At 39.0% G+C, this 21,366-nt stretch overlaps 1 protein-coding gene across 1 annotated transcript in view; it reads right to left on the minus strand.

The window, feature by feature from the left end:
- Nucleotides 1-1,849: 1,849 nt before the first annotated feature.
- The window catches only part of LOC107550426 (blue-sensitive opsin-like), a 107,273-nt gene continuing 87,756 nt past the window's right edge, over nt 1,850-21,366 (minus strand). Inside the window, exon 5 of the mRNA XM_016231696.1 lies at nt 1,850-2,095. Within this exon, the coding sequence (XP_016087182.1) occupies nt 1,850-2,095 (246 nt within the window). The remainder of the gene's footprint in view (nt 2,096-21,366) is intronic.

Consider the following 21,366-nt stretch of genomic DNA (forward strand, 5'->3'; position numbering starts at 1 on the left):
ATAAGAGGAGGCGTTACGACTATATAAGGTCTATATAAACCTAATTTTGACGAGTGGGGGCGGGGCCGAGAGCCGTGGGAACGGAGCGAGGCTGGTGGAGTAATTGATGATGATGAGCGCCACCTGCACCACTCACCGGTCTCGAGTCCCACGGAGGAGCTCCGGAAGGATAAAAGTAGGAGTTATGACAGTGTTGGGGGAGAGAATACCAGGCCTGGATTTTATTTTGTGTTTTGTGTGCGGCAGTCGTTTGCGAGGGACTGCTGCTTTACTTTCATTTTGTGTTTGTTTATTTTATTAAAGTTCTCTTTAAATGTTCACCGGTTCCCGCCTCCTTCCCATGACTACGAACGTTGTTACACTAATATTCTGTAGAAAGTCTGCCTCAACTTTTGCCTGACTGACAAACACTGCCATTCTGTCAAATCACACAATCATCTTCTTCACATTTAAGGGATGAATGAAACTCACTAGAATTTTGACTGTTGACTGAAGCCAAAGGTTGTGTTGTGGAAGGCCAACAAATACAAATTTATCATACTTTATGTGAAATGTGCCACACTGCTTTCAAAAGACCTTTATTGATCAAACTATATTTTCACACTTTACAAGGACAAATATTGTAAAATAATACATTTTAAAACAACTAAACAATCAAATGATTCACTGTAAACACAAAGGTCATAGGAGTAAGTTTTCATTGTCTATACAACATTGCGGACAAGTGATGTATTGAAATGTATAATTGAATGATGTGAACATTTGTTTTACTAAATTAGTTTCTTTCACAGCATTATAATTATTATTGTTGTTGTTATTGTTCTTATTCCTCTTATTAGTATTAATTGCACAAGTATGGTAGAATTTTAATGAAAAGTATTTAACAGTCTGAAGCTGCAGTTGATGATTTCCAGAATTTGCACTTTATTTGCATCTTCTATATTTCTTTACCTGCCTGTAGTCCTTTATATTGATATACTGCCAGTAGCAAGGCAAATTTACTGGTGTAACTGTGGAGTTCTCTTTTTGCATTATTCTGATATTTATTACTATGCATTATTGAATCAAACATAAAATTTGCAAATGCAAAAAAATGCGACTACAGTATTTCTGCATTAGTAAATGAACATGCTACAATGACGTTTAATGTAATACAAAATAAATGGGAGCATGAATTAGGAAATACTTGTGATAATATCTTCAGGTGTCCAAATATTTTTAGACTTATACATAATTATAATTAGGCTTGATCATAAAAAAAACGTAACTTTGAAACTGTAACTTACATTAACAAGCCACAGTGCTTACAAGATTTAAAAGCCATTGAAAAAAGTCATACCCAACTTCCCTTACGGAAAAATAAAAGAATAGATGTAGAAAAACCTTTTTGTTTTAATAGCATTCAAAAATGACCAAGCTGTACATTAATACAAATGTTGCTTTCTCTTCAGGACTATTACAAAAAAGAGTGTTTTTCGAAGACACGCTTGAGAGCTGTGGTTTACTCTTCTAAGAATAGTCTTTTTTTCTCAGCAGACTTTTTGGACACATCTTTAAAAAATAGTCATCTCAACACCTGCAAAATCTGAGAACATTTCAAAGAAAATTAAGAACTGCTAGCTACACATTACTGCAAGAATATAACACTCTGTTTTTGGATAGAAGACAAATAAAGAGCACAAAAAGAAACTCCACAAAATCAGTCTCCCTCAGGATTCTTTAATTTTCCCATTTGTTATAGTACTTATACGCAATTTGCCTGTAAAATCCTTCAAATCTCACACTGCATTTCCCTCATTTTGTGTGAAAAGTTTCTTCAAGGGTCACCATTTCTGAAGCAGAATAACTCTCATCCGTTATAATGGGCCACAAGGGAGACCACTGCAGGTTTGGCATTATCTTTTGACATAGGGCCATCCTCCGCTGGGTTTGCCTGTTTGAGCACCGCTGTGGGTCCCACTGAAGCAACCACAAAAGTAAAGTTGTCTGTGCCCCGTCCAGGCCGAACAGGTTTAGTTACCTTTGAAGAACTTTTCAGACTGGAACCTCTCTGGGGTTTGTCACAGTTGAAAAGAGCTCTGAAACACCTGTAGAACTAACACAGATAAACCCAGACAAACAAGTAAAGGGCATTATCAAAAAATGCTGAAATATATTCAACACATGTACATATAAGTTTGCAGGAACCATGCATCTGGTTCTTTGCGCTTTAATTTACTTGTTGACATTCATTCTAAGTTGCGATTGTCTCATTTGACTGCACGTCAAATGTGTCAAACTGGAGATAAAAAGTGCTGTATATACATTAGTAATTAAGCTCTTAAAATTCTAAGCCTCTAAAGTGTTGTTGATTTGATTATTTATATTTAAAACAAACCTTCTTCATTTGTGCTTTATAATAACTCATTACTTCAGAGAGCATAAGCATCAAGTTTGAAAAATTGTATTAAACACTACAGTATGTTTGTGGTTTATTAGTTTATCTCAATGCTTTTATTTCATGCGACCTTGCAAATGAAAACATCCACATTAATTTCAGTAACTGCACTTCTTAAGTGCTGCATGGCACTAATGAATCAATCTGCCCCTGCTAGCAAATAAGAATAAGCCAATCAGCCATGGCTGGGCTTAGACAACAATTACAGCTCATTTTAGGAATTCTGATTAGAAAAAGGCCCTTCTCTTATCCAAACATCCCCATTATCAGTCCTGCCATTTGCAAAGAGACTGCTATCCTTTTCACATTCATCATAAGTACTATTTCTAAATGATATCAAATCCTCAGTTAATGACATTTTACTTTTACCTCTAAACAGAACAATTATGCAATTTGAAATTGAATAATTGCTGATAATGTACACACGTCATCTACCATGTACACACGTCTTAATTTCCATGGCTGTAATTTAATATCTGAGAGTTATCTGAAGTGAATGTGTTCATTCCATATAGAGTGGAGCAAAGAGAGGTAGAGGGAGAAAAGGTAATGGTAACAAAGGTAAATGACGCAAATAAGCAGTGAAATGACATCGTAATAATCAGGCATAATAATGCACAACTTCTCATTTAATGGTGCTGTATCAATTAATGGGTCTGTTTAAATGTTCAGTGGGTAAAAGAATCACCGCCCTTTAAAATAATCAACTTTTGTTGCTTTGCAGCCTGAAATGAAGACGGACACTTTTCTTTTTTTTTATCCAGCTGTATTTACTCAGTGCAACTTATAACACCAAAATGAAAAATATGACACCAACATGTCATTATGTAAAACATAAAAAAAAAAAAATCACTGAGTTGGAAAAAGGATCACCCCCCCTCCTAAAACTAACTTGTAAACTCAATCAGGTGCAGCCAATCACTTTCTCAATGGCACACAAAGCCATTTGACTTTCAACTGTGATCAACTGTGGTCATTTTGATTAGCTCAGCATGAAAAGAGCTTTCCTGGAGCATTTCAGTCCTTGGTAGTGCAACTGAAGCAAACAATCAACTATGAGTGGCAAGGCACCTTGTCAAAACATCTCTGGGATGAAGTTGTGGAAAGGCACAAGTCAGGAGATGGATGCAAAAAAAAATTATAAGGCTTTAAAAATGCCTAGAAGCACAGTGAAGTCTATTATTAAGAAGTGAAATGTATTTGGTACAACACCCTCCCTGGATCAAGACATCACTCCAAACTGGATGAAAGAGGCAGGAGGAAACTGGACTCTGAAGCAGTTGCAGGAATTTATGACAAAAGCCCCATTCGAACTGTAATTGTTTCTCATGGGGGCCTAAGCTATTTTCAACATTTACAGGGGTTAGTCTGTGATTTTATTGCCGCCCGAATCCAGAATGTTGGTGTTTTTCTCCCACCACCCGCGAAAAAACCCTGGCCAAATTACCTACTGTTTTTGACAAACATCAAGGTTGTGTGGTAATTTAATTGCTGTCCGAATCCACATTTCTGAGTTTACGAGAAGAAATTGATTCAAAATTCACAGTTTAAATACTTTTTGACCACTGCGGAACACCGTACGGTAATTGTTGCACTTTGCTGTAATATTTATTACTGAAATGCTGTAAAGTATACAAGAACACTATTTCATAACTGCTCCACCACAGCGAGTGGGAGCTGTTATAGAAACAAAAAGAAGAAAGAGAAGAAAAAGCACATAAACATTTGAAATGGGTCATTATTATGGCAGCAACAGGTATGCAATACAATTTGAAAATAGGTATTATATACAATTATACACATAAAAATATAAACCAAGCAGCTATATGTTTACCTTATGTAAATAAGAGGTTACATTAAGTAATTTCTGCGAATCTCCACATTGTTTTAATGACATCCATTATTTTGAGATAAAACGCAAGACAGAAAACCATTTCAACTATAGCACGTCTTTTTTTCAGATTTTTAAATCCGATATTTAAATAATAAAATAATAAACGGATATTATAAATAATAGGATATTATTAAATATGAATTAATTCTCATTATTCCAAGCATATGACATTTTATTTACAGCAGACAATTATGTGACAGACCACGTGAGCAGTGCATTCCCGGGTTTGTAGGATCGCAGAACTCCCTTCTCCACTGTGAATAAATAACCAACCGAATCCATGAGTTTTATCACTGAGGTGCCATGTAAATGTATTTTTACAGATGTTCACATGAGAAACTATTACCATCCTAATAGGACTAAAGAGGTGTCATTGTATGCATGTGGCAACAATATCACAAATTCTCCACAAATGTGGCTTGTATGGGAGGGTTGGAAGAAAAAAGCCACTCCTCAAAGGCCACATGTAGTCACGACTGAGCTTTGTCAAAATGCACCTTTAAGATTCTGAGGCAGATGAAACTAAAATTGAATTATTTAGCCTCAACGCCAAACTATATTTCTGGCGGAATTCCAATACAGCTCACCATCCAAATAACAGCATTCCTACAGTAATATTTATGGGGGTGTTTCTCTGCAGCAGGGACTGGAACACTTGTCAGGATAGAAGGAAAAATGAATGGGGCAAAACTTGAAGACTGGAGAAATCAAACATACATCTGAAAATTTTATTAAAAATAAACAATATAGGCTAACAAAGACGATTCATTTATCAACTTTGCACACAATGAAAGGACCAAAGTTTGAAAGTCTGAAAATTGAAAGTATGGTACAAAAAGGAAAAACAAAGCTTTAAGTGCTCTCAATAAAGTTCTTCTTCAGACAAGAATGAAAAATTATAATTTAAAAGATTAGGGCTTTACATGTAAAGACCCTGCACCTGCCACATTACAATCTTCTATTATTAGACTATCATTGTGCTCTTTCAAATGAAAGACACAGCCAGGTTTGTGACGTAACTTCCCTTAAGAAAACGTAGTGTACTTAGTATACGCATTCTGCTAAGTATACTTATAGTCAACTACATTTCCTCAAGAAATGGAAAGGTGCAATGTTTACACACAATGATCATTCACTGTACATAGTAAAGAAGAATCATGCACAACCAGACAGGGGTATGGGAAGTTATAACCATCTAGAATTGCACTTCTTTAGTAAGAAGAGCATGGCATGCACTTCATTTTATGTACAAAGGTAAAACAGTTTAAAAGTCTTAAAGTGAGAAAAAAATCCCCAACACAAAAATTCAGAAAGCTGATATCACCTTTCTGAGCTTGTTATAATTGAATGATCAACCTCTGTTGTTTTCTCTCTATGAGAAAATTGACAGCTTGTTTGGTGTGGAAACAACATCCCTGAAAATCATTGATTCATAACCCTTCTGATTTGGTCATAGACGTTCACATTTATCTTGCTCTGGTCAGAAAAGCCAGAGGACTTTTTCACACCACATGCATAAGCAATAGCAGGCCTGCAATGTCCTTTCACGCTGACAATGTTCCTGCTGTGGAACAAAAGTATAGAAGCCTGTTTCTTCTAGAAAGTGAAAGAGGTAATTGTGACTTTTGTTTCTTGTAAGTGTGTCTTTATATATGGTAATGTAAATGTATTTCTTACATTATAATTCATCTCTCAATTTTTTTTAATTTTTTACTTTGTGGCAGAAATATGTTTCCATACAGAAAATTAAAGTTGGCGGAAAGCAAATTGCAATCATCTTGTATTTTCCATACTTTGATGTATATCCGAGTGAAACGGTTTCTCGAACAAGAAAAATGTAGGGGCGGGATTTGATTGTCTCCAAGAACTGATTGATTCGTTGGATCATTGTTATTTGCTAACTGCTGTAATATCATATGAGTGACAGGTTGCTGGTGCACACATAATCAGAGAAGAGATGACATTGTAAGAGTGAGGGGAAGTATTGAAGATTGAAGAATTATTTTGATTAAAGATTTCAAGGGCATGCATGCATGCATGCATGCATGCATGAATGAGTGAATGAATGAATCAATAAATAATGTGCATAGATAAATAATTTTTTTTAAATGTATTTATTTGATTTTTTTCGTTTCGATTTCATGGTGACTTGAAGTGTTTTCTGTGTTTGTATGACTATTTCCATTAAAAGCAGCCATAAATTAATAATAATAATAATAATAATAATAATAATAACAAAATTATGTGTTATTGGGAATGAGCTGTACAAATTTGCCAAAGCCAAATCATAATTTACACAGAAGAGAACATAAAACACCAAACAGTAGCTATCAACTGCTTAATTTGGTCTAATAAAATTTCAGTTGATAACTATTTCCCAACTGCGCTAAAGTGATATTAAATATTGATGGCTCATCACTTCCAAGTGTCATAAATGGCTCATAAACGTAATGTAAATGGTTTGTCAGAAGCAAAGTTTGGCTGCATCAGACATTACCATTTGTAATATGCATATTGTATATTTCATTATTAACATTCATGGTCTTCACTAGTCTGATGCTAAAGATTACTGTAATTCAACAGTTATAAACTATGTGAAACAGTGAAAACTATTTGAAAAGCCATAGCTTAAGTCATTTCCATACATTCAGTGGAACAAGTTTGATATAACAGATATTCACGTCACAATCATCAAACACTATGGGAGGAAACACAGAGCCGGACTCACCAGAGATATTCTGCTCCCGCATTCTCTGATGGATGTTGCTGGCCAAGAAATGTTACTTGTATCTGTACAGCATTTTTAGTCTTCAACTCGCCTCAACTCACAGTTTCCATAGTTACGGGCTGGGAGGAATTGAAGACTGAAAATGACATACAGGAGAAACTTTCTTCATTGACTGGAGTGTGAGGAATATCCGGAAACATCACTCAGTCTTTCATGCAGTACAGTACACTGATAGATTTGCACTAATCAGAATTTGAGTGGTAAGGAACCTTTCATGCCAAAAAATTAAATAATACAAAAATGCTTAATATCTACTGTATCTCTGTGGCTCTTTTCAAATCTGCAGATTATTTTCAGTGACCTGAAAAACAACTGGAAACTATTTCTGTGAATAAATAATTGCTGAATAATTAAATGCTATTTACTGTATTTTATTCAATTGTTAGTTCCAGTCTATAACTTCCACCACCAGACTTAGCCACTGAATTAAATATGTTAATGTGTTACACTCTGAATTAGAGCTCCTATCCAATGTCAAATTCACAATTGAACCATTCAGTTATTTATAAAAAGGGGGTGGGGGGGGGGTACTGACTTCCTTCACATCAAAACAGTTAGGTATGGCATGTTTTTTTTTGTGTGTTGTCTTTTTTTCTGAAATGTAGCATAGTAAGAAGTCAGAAATTATTATTTATAATGTAGTGAAGTAAAGGTATTCCAAAAATGAAAATACTAAGTGTACTTAGGGTTAGTGATAGAATAAAATACTTTCTTGTTACTGTACACCACTGCTCAGTATTAAATTGTTTAAAGAAATTATGTATACTGAAGTGCATTTGGCCAAATCACTCTGATATTAATTATATCAGCACTCTTGTTCATGTCAAACTGCTTAATTGCACACTGGTCTAGTCAGTTTTAAAAATACTACAAGCACACTGCTCAAAGAGACTAATCTATCAGAATATGCAATCCTTTAGACACCAGATAAAAGCTGTGCAAAAAAGTACAGCAGGACAGAAGTTCTGATATGACATCACATCACATCTGACAAGGGTGACTGTACATGCTTCTCTGCAGTTTCTTTGTTGTCTGTGCTTTTGGTCCATATGTATGCAGCTGGTATGACATCATTTCTGAACTCTTCTGAAGTTTGCTCAACTTGGATTAAAGCAGCTTGCAGCACGTCTGCTCCTTCTACATAGACACACACAGCCAAAACACAAGTACTGTGTCCAACACTGGAGGAAACATGCTGACGGTGTTGCATTATCATTTATTTCAATAACAACAGCACACTCAGTTGCTGGATGAAGAATATCAAAACAAAGAGGTAATTAATTAAGCAGGATGAATACTGTGTTCCTCTTTTCATCAGTCATTGAAAGACTATAAAAAATGGGAGCAGGATGCTTAGAGCTGGACACATAATTAACCTCAACTGAACAAAATGCACTTATATGGTGTCTAAACATAAGTCAACATCTGCATTTCTGCTGGCTCACCATTTCAACGGGACCTTGCTGATTCAGAATCACAATGGGACTTGATAAAAGAAACTGTACAAATAGACTGGGTCAAACTACAAATTACAGTCAGTATATTCAAACTGTTAGATTCAGGAGAGATAATAGAATGTTTTGAAGGGTGTGTGGTGGTAGAGTTTAGAGTGATGCTTTTCCATCCAACATTTGCACCTCTATGTTAGGGTGCTGTCGGTGGTGGCAACTGCCATGCAATTTTTTAGGGTGTTATGAGTGTCCTTTTAGCATGTTGCAGTTATGTGGTTTCTAGGGTGTTTTGGATAGTCACTAAGGCATTGCTAGGAGGTAGCTAGGGTATTCTAGGTAGTGGTCAGAGGTCAACATGGACACCATTTGTGCTTCATTCCTCATATTTTACCAAAAGACTCTCCGTTCTATGTTAAATCAGCTAGGTTTAATCATTCTAGATTAATCCACAGCATAGCCACAATGAAAATGCCTAAATGAGTAGGATAGCAGGTTAATACTTAATGGCTACATTCAAAGCTGTCACAGGCCTCGTGCCTCTACAAGGCCTTGTGGCAAAATACATAGACAGATAACTTGATGAAGTAAAGCCAAGAGTTTTAAATCAAACTATTAAAACTATATAATATAGTTTAACTATATTATATATTTTAAATATTATATAGTTTTATATACTTTTAAACTAATAGCTTTTAGTCCATGTTTTTTGTCCTACGAAAAACTATAATAGCTAAAAGTCAAAGCTAATTGTGAGACTATGTGTATCACGGTGCTGTATTATTCTGCTTGTTAAAAAAAAGTGTATTATAGAACTTACAGTCACTCTTGGGCAGAAACCTTGTGTCCAAAACCACTACTTTTCAGCAAATGAAAAAAACCCCCAAGGTATTATTATTATTATTATATTTTTTAAAATAATTAAACACTGTGTTGTCAAAGTTGATATTGTGGCTTTACATATGGTCAGACACTTGCATATGTCATTACCGTATTGACCCAAATATAAGACGATGTTTTTTTCTTGGAAATACATCTGAAAAAACGTGGTCATCTTATATTCAGGGTCTAGAGCCTAGACTTTGACATGTCAACAATAGGTGGCGCCAAATACGCATAAAACGAGTGTGCCATGAAATACGTAATGTAATGCGTGTTGTAAAGATCGCGAGTAAAAGCTAAAGAATAAGAAAACCTTACAGCTGCATGAGTCGTGACTGTCACGTTAGCCTGATGGGACCAAACTCCCTTTGTGATTTTAAAACGTAAGACAGTACCCAGATTTGAAGACTACAGTAAGATTTAACTTCTACTGTTAATAAGATTTTGTTAGGCTACTATTAGATGGATAGCCTAAATGTCCTAATTCAGATGGGCTACCTGTTTTTTTTTATTAAAAATTAAAATAGGAAAAATATGCAATATGAAAATATTTGAAGACAAAATGTGTTTTACTGAGAAAAAATAAGATTAGGTTTTTAAAAAGCATTTTTCCAAAAGGTACATCTGGAAAAAGGGTGGTTGTCTTATAATCAGGGTCATCTTATATTCGGGCCAATACGGTATATTATTAACATTTGACCAAAATCAAGCTCAAGAGGAGTTACAAGGTTTTTAACAGTGAATGTCAGACATCTTTCAAGTCAAGTCCCCTTTATTTATATAGCGCTTTATACAGTACTGATTGTGTCAAAGCAGCTTTACATTGTCAAACAGGAAAATAGTTTGTCAATAATGCAAGAGGACAATAACTAAGAGTCATTTTTCCAGCTAAAGGCCCTGTCCACACGAACGCGGTTATTTTTAAAACCGCAGCATTTTCTATGCGGTTTGGCCGTTCGTCCACACGCAAACGCAGCACCAGGTCACTGAAACCGAACATCTTTGAAAACGCCTGCCAGTGTGAAGATTTTCAAAAACTCTGGTTGCAGTGTTATCGTGTAGACAGCGAAACCGGAGTTTTTGGCTTGTGACGTCGGAGCCTGCGCTGTTATCTCCACCTACTGGAAACCTTTTCAGGCTTCTGATTGGCCATCATGGCTTTACGGTTGAGATTATATCGCCACCTGTTGGTTTGGCATGCTCTTGACAGTGCTTCATAGCATGCATTTGCGTTTTTATGTGGACGGAGATTTTTTTTTTAAACGGAAGAAGGAAAAACTCCATTTATAAAAATACCCGTGTAGGTGTGGACATGGCCAAAGTCAGTTCATTGATGATTCTGTGATGTCATTGTCCAGTTCAGCTCTCTTCCAATAGTGTCTGTGAAATCAGTCAATCGTCCCCAACTAAGCATGACAAAGGTGACAGTGGCAAGGAACCAAAACTCCATTGGTGACAGAAATGGAGAAAAAAACCTTGGGAGAAACCAGGCTCAGTCGAGGGGCCAGTTCTCCTCTGGCCAGAGGAAAACAGCATGGCTTGGTTTAATTCCAGGCTGCAACACAGGTCAGATCATAATAAGATGAAAGAGACTAATATTAGCGTAGATGCCATTCTTCTTACGATGAAGTGAAGTTCCAGCTGACCTAATTAATTCAGCCTAATGATCCTTTAATGGATTTGAATTATAGAAATGCGATAATGTATTATGTGTATGCCAAGTTAAAGAGATGGGTCTTTAATCTAGATTTACGTTTGTTCGAAGATTCATCTTCCAAAACCCCTCCTTTGCATAATGTTACTCTGCTCTGATTGGTCCGATGACCCAGTCTGTTGTGATTGGTCTACTGCGTACAGCGCATGTCGGAAAAGGAACACCCATCATCAGTACTGGAAAACGGCTTATCAAAAATACATTGTGATGAGTGGAGCGGGGCCGAGTGCCGTGGGAACGGAGCCGGTTGAGTTAATGATAATGCGCGACACCTGCACCACTCACTGGTCTCGAGTCCCACGGAGGAGCTCCGGAAGGATAAAAGGAGGAGTGACGATAGTGAAGGACGAGAGAGGACCAGGCCTGGAATTTATTTTGTGTTTTGGTCCTGTTTGTGCGCGGCAGTCGTCCGTGAGGGGCTGTCGCGCTATTTTGTGCTTATTTTATTATTAAAGTTTTGTTTAAACGTTCACCGGTTGCCACCTCCTTCTTCCTGAACTACAAACTTTGTTACATTTGTGCCGAAACCCGGGAGGAAGGAGGGACATGCTGCCGAAGATCCCTCGCCACTGTGGTGAATGTGGTGTGCCATCGAGCATGGCGGATCAGTCTGCCGCCATGGACGCTCGAGGCAGTGGGCTGGAGTGAGTTGCCGGGCGGGTGGACGAACTCGCTGCCAGCTGCCTGGGATGTGGAGAGACGGCTGCCGTCCGTGAAGGAGCGGAGGAGACGCTGGAGCCTGCTGCCATCTGCCATGATAGGGAGGAGCAGGGAATGGGGGACTCCTGCTGGCTGCCCAAACCCGGAGGAGCCGTCACCATCCACCAGGCGGCGGAGGAGTGTCGGGCCAGCCACCCACCGAGGGTTATCCAGCACCACTGCCAGGCATCGCGGAAGAGTTTACCCAGCTGGTGGAGGGCCGAGCGGCAGTGTATCTGGGAACCGGAACAAGAATTATTATTTTTTCCCTCTCTTCCCTCTCTCGTCTCTGTCTCTCCTCATCCTTCCGTCTCCTTTTCTCTTGCATCGTCTGTCTGTCCTTACCCCCAGGTACGCCGCAGCCGCCGTGATCGGCTCCCCCGGAGGAGGGATAGAGCGCAGTCTCGGGAGTACCCCCGGCCTGCGAGGGGCGATGGGTGTACATGACGAGTGGGGTGGGGCCAAGAGCCGTGGGAACGGAGCGAGGCCGGTGGAGTTAATGATAATGCATTGTCTCGAGTCCCACGGAGGAGCTCCGGAAGGATTAAAGGAGGAGTTTATTTTGTGTTTTGGTTCTGTTTGTGCACGCCAGTCATCCGTGAGGGGCTGTCGCGCTATTTTGTGTTTATTTTATTATTAAAGTTTTGTTTAAACGTTAACCAGTTCCTGCCTCCTTCTTCCCGAACTACAAACTTTGTTACATACATCCTATTATTATAATGATAGTGCTCCACTCTGTTCTAAAAAGAAAGAATCAGATGGGGAAAAGTTGTTTTACACAGTCTCTACAGTATGATATCTAGGTGAAAGAGTCTCTATGTGCTGAGAATTAACTGACTTCTGTGACATGAGGCAGCCAACAGAAGATCAGTTTAGCCAGTCTGTCTGCTTCCTGAGCTGGGCCCAAGTTAGTCAAGTACAAACTCTAAGACTATGTACCATATTTCTAGAGAGAAGAGCAGCACCACCTCTGGGGGGATCAAGACCATCTCTTTTCAACAGGTCAGGTCTGCTCCAAAAACTGTCTATGAAACCTATGTTATTCAGCGGGCACCACTTAGACATCCAGCCATTGAGTGACGACAATCTGCTATGTATCTCGTCACCACGGTAAGCAGGGAGGGGACCAGAGCATATTGCAGTGTCTGACATCATACTTGCAAGTTCACACACCTCTTTAAAGTATATTTTTAAGTCAAACATCATTAGCCCCGATGTGAATAACAATCTTACTGAATTTATGTTTAGCATTAGGCAGCACTTTTAAATTTGGCAAGATCTCAGCCGCTCTGGCTCCCGGTAAACATTGGACTATGGTGGCTGGTGTCTTTATTTTCACGTTCCGTGCAATAGAATTGCCAATAACAAGGGCACTTTCATGAACCTGTTTAACGTATTGTAACATCCTGTGACTATGCCACCTCACAGTCACCCAGTCTCCCTGCTGCAGGGGCTCTGCAACCAAAACCAAATAATGTACAGGACTCGCTAATCTAGTCACATCCAAAGCTGTATCTATGGCCCTCACATTCTTACTATCCTCAATGAAAGTTTGGATGTGTCTCTAGTTCTGAAATCTTCTCACCATGATTGTTGAATGATTCTGACTTACCACAGCTGTTTGATCAACGCATGAAAAACAGAGTGAGAGGGAGAAAAGAAATAGTAGGTGCGAATGACAAGGTAAAAGGCTAACGTGCTCACGGTTTAGATTATATACATTAAAATATAATGTTCTATACATTAAAAAGCAATAATGTATAGAACATGATGGTGGCGCGGTCGGACGCAGCGGCTACTCCGGGTCCCAAAAACTGTGTTTTTATCTCTGTTAGTCTCGTTTCCTCATCTTCAAACAGTCTCACCTTATCGCAAAATCATCAGATAAACACTCGGAAACACATCTATGATCAACAGAGCCTTCTGGAAATCGGCAGTGAGTACAAACAACAGCTTTTGCCGGTGACTACTGAGAAGCTACGAGGCCTCTGTCTGCTGCTGAAGCCGAACCCCGAGACCGCGGCCTCGCATACTGACGCTACCCGCACAAAACGGCGACGCTGGCGATGTGAGAGGGGACAGAAGCGCGGCAAGCGTGGAGGCACACGAGCTAGGCTAAGGGCTAACCCCACTAGACCAGCGATTCCATCACTCATGCTCTCAAACGTTCGCTCTCTGGAAAATAAACTGGACTTAATTAAACTCAGTCGGTCTACACAGCATGAGACAAGGGATTGGTGTGTGTTTGTTTTCACTGAAACATGGTTACGGGGTGCGGCATTTCATTCCACTGTATGTCCCCACATGTAGCAGAATGACAATAAAGCTCAACTTGAACTTGATCTTGAGATTAAAAAGTCAAATTAGTTTGTGAGATAATATCAGAACTATGGTGATAATTAATTATATTTTAGCAGTTTAAACAACAGAAAGTGATAGTAAGATAAAGATTCCAACAGAAAAACAAATCTACACAGAGCTACAATTGCAAACCACTCAGTAGCACATCTATGTGTTTTGTTCGTAATTAGAACGGCCGCATCTGAGGAAGTAAGTGGTTTGCATTATGTTTTCAGCTTACAGCTTACAAATTTTATTGGAACTATGTGGGCGCCCAGTTATTATTATAATTTTTTTTTTCTGTAATTTGGCCAAAATGTCAGTTTTTAAAGATGAAATTCTACACACAAGCTATTTAAGACTAACCTCCTCAAATTCATAGAACCAGCCTTTATATTAAGGTGACCAGATTTCTGAAATGAAAACCGGGGGAATTTCCTAGTTCAGTGGTCAAAAATATCACTGACATCTCACTTGTGATTATCTATGACATAAAAAATGGGGACAATATATTTTGTGTTTTTTGAATTGTTGTGGGTTCCATATATTAATATCATAATTAATAATTACAGTGATGTCTGAGGATCAAACTTACACTAATTTTTTAATACAATTCACCAAAAATCATACTATAAAAAATTAATTAAAAAACTATTGCAAAAAGCAAACATATTAAATCAGTATCATGATTCTGAGCCGAGGGGGAAAAAAAAGAATATGTTGATTTATTTTTTATCAGAATTGTGAGGGGAGAAAAAAAAGGTCAGAACTTTGACAAATAAACTAAAAATTACCTTTTTTTATACTTTTATTCCATGGCTTCCATAGACGGCTACTTTAAAGCTCTCATTTTCTGCCACCAGATAGACTACGCCCACAAAAAATGTCATCACTGTTTGCAAATGCAGAAATTGATCTATATTGGTCGGGCTTTTACAGTGTATGTGCGGGTTGTTATGAACGTGCTGTAAAACACGGACATTGCTGGAGACAGGACACCAAAAACCGGGACTGTCCCCGGAAAACGTCTGGTCACCCTACTTTATATATCGTATTTATTGGGTAAAGAAAATGCTGTACATATTCAGACAAAAATTTCTTTATATATCCTTGCACTGTAAGGAAGCAGAAATGGTCCAAAATGTGTGCAGCACTTCATTTAAGCTTGAGATAGGTTTAGTTTAAAGCTTAATGATTTTCATTGGTTAAATGTTTGTAAAACCTACAGACAAAGGTAAAGGATAACCAACAGAAAAAATATATAAAAATGAAATGAGCGTGTGCATGTGACTGTGTTTCTTATGCATTCATATCAGTGAGCACGTCAAGTTTTCAGAGAGCTTTACTTAGTGCATTTTAAATTCTAAATTTGGCTGCCTCTGAAATAGGTTAAACCATAGATATTACTTGAGCAGTTCAAGAAAATACGCTAGAAATCTGTGCTCTTTCAGGCTCTGAAATGCATATGCACCGTTCAGATGAATGATAAGGTTTGCCCTCAGATTATCTGTCCATTAGATGCACATGAAAGTTGCATTCATCACTATAATAACCAACCCTCCCCCCCCCATCCTCCATACATGACAATGACCTGATACACATTAACATAAGAACTACTTGCAGGTGTAAACATGTAAAGCAGGGTGCAAACTACGGGGGAGCTCGGCTCCCCTTAATAAGACATGGGCTCCCCTGAAAGCGTGATTTGTGAAATTTTGGGGGGTCTCAAAAAATATTGTCAGTGAGATATTGTCAAAATAGAAACGTTGGAGGCCGTTGATCTGAAGTCCTTGAAATCCATTCTGCAGTTAGCATCATATAGGATCATATAGCCACCATGGCAAAAAGAACACAAGACAGTTTAATTAATTTTAGTTTTACTAAGAAATTGTGTAGTGATGACGTTAATAGCAAAACCGATTCACCTGCTGCAAGCCCTGTTAACACACCTCCCGCCGGAGCGACAACACAAGAAGAAGCTGAAGAAATAAAGTCCTCTCTGGCTGAAGATGGTGGTGGTAACAGCTTGTCAGAGGCCGGTCACGATCCTAAACCCTCTTGCTCCTCTCTCCCGTTAAACTGGAACAGCCAGCAGTGGAGAGACTGGAAGAGCCGATATACATGGCTTTTTGTTAAGGATGGAAGCTTGGGGTGTATCGCTTGTAGGGACGCAAAAACACTTCTTCTGTCTGAAAAGGTACCTGGCACGCACTTGTCTGAGGAGTGGATTAATGGGGAAGTAAGCAGCACTGCTCAGAACAAGTCGCGAAAAATATATATAAACATAGGGACAGCATTGCACACAAGAGGGCCATTGAAGTGGCATTGACTAAGCAAAAGGCAATTCTGCCAAATAAAGTAATTGAGGTGAATTCCAAATTAATGGAGGAGACCGCAACATCATTCAGGTCTACCTATATGGTGGCTAAGGAAAGGCTGACACAGATGGGGCTGCAGTTCTCACTGGCAAAACCACTGGAGTCATTGCAAGGCTTAAACGTGACTTTCCAAACATCATACATTGCTTGGCCCATCACCTTGAATTGGCTGTCCATGATTCTTTGAAAGTGGTTGCTGGATGTAATCATTTCGAGTTTTTCATTGCCAAGCTGTATTCTCTGTACCACCAGTCTGCTAAGAATGTGAGATTGCTTGGGGAAGCAGCTGCAGATCTAAATATGCAGATTTTGAGAATTGGACAGATATTCACCATCAGATGGGTGGTGAGTAGTTTTAATACTGTAAAGGTGGTCTAGAATAACTACCCTGCTTTAGCGTGCCACTTCAAAATTGCAAGTGAGGATGCATCTCGCAATGACACAGAGAGGAAAAAATTCCTGGCGCTATACAAACATCTCACAAACTCAGGGTTTTTACTTGATTTGGCTTGCATGAAAGACATACTCCGTGAGCTGCAGGGCCTGTCACTGAAATTTCAGCAAAAAGATATCACTCTAGTTGATGCCAGTTGCCACATTCTGCAGTCTATTGATATACTGAAAGCAATGAAATCGAGTGGAGAGAAATCCACACTGAAGGCCGAACAGCGCACGTCCCTGGGGCTGTTTAAAGATGTTCAACTAGTTGAGGGCACAGGCAAGATTAATCGAAATCAGCTTTATCAATCTGTGATCGACAATCTCACAAGGCGAATGCCAGAATCAGACCTCCTACAAATGCTAAAACCCCTGGACAAACGTGCACTTGTTAAAATGCTTGGAGAACCAGCCAGAGAGGTGGTCGAGGAGTTTCGCGACTGGAAATTACAAGACAGAGCACCAGGCAGAAAGCTGGAAAAGATTTGTGCAGTGAGAAGAACATATCTTCCTACTTTAGCTGAGTGTGAGAGGGGATTTTCTGCCGTCAATGATACTGACAGCAAGACCCGCTATAGGTTGCATGAAACAGCCTCTCATCGCTCCTTTTTCTGGACATTAATGGACCCCCATTGTTTCGAGTAGAGTAGAGTTTCGACCCAATGCCTTTTATCACATCTTGGATTAAGGCAGGTCATCGCCCATCCACTTCTTGGATTTCTGGATGAACAGCAAAGGAAGCTGACCCCAGGCCTCTGTGGTCGATTCTGTGTTAAGGTAAGGCATGTTATTCGCAATTATGTGTTATGGCTGGGTTGTTATAGGTCTGCGTGACTCTCGATGTCTTAGGCCTAATTGAACGGAGGAATTATGGTATTATGGTAGCCTGACGAGTAACTTTAACCATTGTTCATGTGAACTCAAAGACAGCCTGATGCTTTGTTTATAGACTATTTGTGGGTGGCTACTTGTTGTTTCACATATCAATTCGTGTCGATAAATTATAATAGGATAAATCCTGTATAGTGATTTATCCTATATAGTGCTTGCATAAAGCAAGTAGTGCATACACTTGTAGCAGTTATGTATCTTTGTAAGTCATTGTAAGTCCTCTTTTGAGGCACGCGCAAGCGCACGAACACCCCCCACCCCCCGTAATAAAAAAAAATAAGTGGGCTCCCCCAAAGTCCACGGTATAGTTAGAACACTGACGTAAAGAATAAGTAGTAATAAGATCCTGGTGAATAAGTGCTGATCTTCCAGTTGATAAATGCAAGAGCTGTCAAGCTGAGTGATCAATCCAGTCCAAGTGCACTCCCACTCTAAAACAGTCCTAAGTGAAACATTGGTCTTTACTCATGTCTAATCACTATACCCACCCAAAATACCTGAGATCTAGTTTCTATTGTTTGAACTTCCTGACATTTTCAAATAACGTTGGAAAACAGTACACCACATCATCATGATACTTTGATACTTTCAAGTAAAGTAAACTTTATTTTATTTTGAATTCAGGCATACATTTTTGTCTCATAGATTTGACCTTTTTCTCTTTCAGACAAAAACCAATAATGCCATTTTTAGCTCTTAAAATGGCAATAATGCCATTTTTAACTTAAAAATATTTTTTGTACTTTTCTGAGAATAAAAGTATTTAACACTTATTCCCAAGGTACATGGTGCCTCCCTTTTTTGAATGTATTATGCAATATCTAAAAAAAAAAGGATAAAAAGACAACAATTAAATGGAATTGTACACAACACTTTGGAGGTTTGCCAGTTGGTGGTTGGGACATGATGCTACATCTTAAATGTTTCAAAATGGCTTCCAAATATATGTCTACTGTAGTGACCATGATGCATCAGAGGGCTAAGCAACTATGCAATATACTTACAAAATCTTTAACACATTTTTTTTTTAATTAAGGGTGAATATGTCAAATTTCCTAGGCCGGCATCACTTTTGGCCACTACTATATGGCAGTTCTTTGATTTTCCAAATGACCGTCAAACCATGCTGCAAAAACAAGCCACTGTTCACATTGTGCTCCAACTGTAAACAAGGAGACATACCAATAGAAAACAATTTCAAAGTATCAGTAACAATTTGTGATAATTTTGCACAATGCAAAGGATTTTTTTAAATAAATTTCAATATTCAAATATTTCAGTGAGTTAATTAAATTATTTTATTGTAGTTACATTAAATGATGAGTGTTGTGCTGCTATGACTTCACATGAGCAGGCTCACTATTGGCCATTTCAGAGGTTGAGGGCAGCCATTTTGGGTTGACATTATTGTAGTCCTTAGTTTGCAACACTTAAGTGTCACCTCAGTCAACACTTAAGAATCAGTCTTAGACTTTACTAAAAGTTGCTTTTAGCTTCTTTATAAAAGTCTCCTACTGTTAGAAAAGTCCTACTTGTAACTAATAATTTTTTGACACTTAAGTCAAAGCTTTAGACTATTATTAAGAGCATTTCTGAGTAGTTTTATACATACAGGCCCAGGGCCCGCATTTATCAAGCTTCTCAAAGTGCCATTTTAGTTTTAAGTGCTGAGAATTCATTAAATTTACTCATACTTTCAAGCTTAAGTATAAAAGCAAGTTATCAAATTTCTAAAAGCTAGGAATCACTCTTACTCTCCCAGTTATTTAAGACAGCTCGATAGGTCTCTCAAGTGGTTAGGAGTTGCCAGTAGGGGCTTGTGATGGTGGCTGAGGAGACAGAGATGTGCGCGAATCTTTCAGGAGAGGAAGAATGTTCTTGAAATGTTTGACGCCGAGCAGTTAACAAAACAGTTACATTTCCTCAGTTATTCAAACAGACAAAGAATATTTACATAACCAAAGAACATCATAAATGACTTCAGTCTAGCACGATTATTATACGCTCTTTAAAAACACTCCCGTTCTAATCAGTGAAGTTACATACACTGTATCATGAATAAATCTCTTACACCTTATTTACACTGTACACGTCTGCGGCACGTTACGGCTCCGACACAGCCACCGGAGCTGATCACGGCTACTCACCAGCCGCGCCGCGGAAAGTTTCTGAAGCGGCTCTTCACGCATTACTAAAGATAGGTGCCTACTGTATATTTTTGACAGATAATAATAATAATAATAATCGTCTTGCTGTCGTCAAAGAAATCAGCAACAGGCGATATCTCTGGCTAACGTCGATACACGATACTATCGTCTACCGGCACAACCCTAAATTGAAGGTTGTGATGACGATTCGTTTCCTTACCATAATGTATTCTCTTGAAAATTACTTATTTTCAAATGTGTGTTGAATGTAAACTCCTATTAGGAATTTAACCATTCAATGTGAATTTATCTGAGAATATTCTTAAATAAGGAAATCTATTCAGTTATTGGTCCATGCATATTTCGTCTTCTAAAATCCCACAGCAAAGTGTCATGAAGCAACTCTAAGAATGACACTTAAGATTTAGTCCTACACTTCGCTTAAATCATGACTGAGATGCTTGATAACTAACTTTTAAGCTCATTGTCATGTTGGAAGGTCAACCTTCTTCCCATTGATATCTAAGAGATCTAATTTTTAAATCTAATCTTAAAATCAATTTTATACACCATCATTTTCGTTTCTATAACGTGTGAATATATATTTACAACAAAAACAATCAGAGCGCCTATGATTTCCCGAGTCCGCTATTCGCAAATAGCCCGCTAGCATCGCCAGCGTGGTTGCCGCTAATCTCGCTTACATTACTAATACTCTATTCACACACATTACCATTGTTTTACTCACTGTTACTTGCTTTAATGGCGGATGTGTGTCTAACTTTGAGTGCAGGTGAGGACAGGGTCAAGCTGCATTCGGTGCCGCTCGAGCTGGAGGCCGTGGAGAAGCAGATCCGCGACCTGGTGGAGAGGCAGACCCAGCTGAGAGAGTGGAGAGCCGTGCTGGAAACATCCCAGGCTGACGCTCACAAGTCCGAGGTAAGTATACAGCGCGCTGCTAATTCTCCCACCACCTCTACTCCGTGTGTTTCTCTGCACAGGCCCGGTGCACCCAGGATGCGATCTTCCCAGATGTCCTTCACTCCGGCGCCGGGACACCACAGACCCTGGGTGCAGCCGCAGCGGAAGACGTGAGCCAGGCCCCGGGCGACGACCTCTTCCCCTCAGCCGCCTCCGGTCTTCGAGATCTCCACCCGGAACTGCTTCGCTCCCATCCGCGAGACGGAACGCGACGTTGTGATCATCGGAGACTCCATCGTCCGGCACGTCCGTGCTACATTAGCTGAAGGTAAAGTGCACACTCACTGTTTCCCTGGTGCTCGTGTTCTCGATGTTTCTGCGCAGATACC

This window comes from Sinocyclocheilus grahami, unplaced genomic scaffold (assembly GCF_001515645.1).
Source record: "Sinocyclocheilus grahami isolate Dianchi unplaced genomic scaffold, SAMN03320097.WGS_v1.1 scaffold398.1, whole genome shotgun sequence".
NCBI lineage: Eukaryota > Metazoa > Chordata > Actinopteri > Cypriniformes > Cyprinidae > Sinocyclocheilus > Sinocyclocheilus grahami.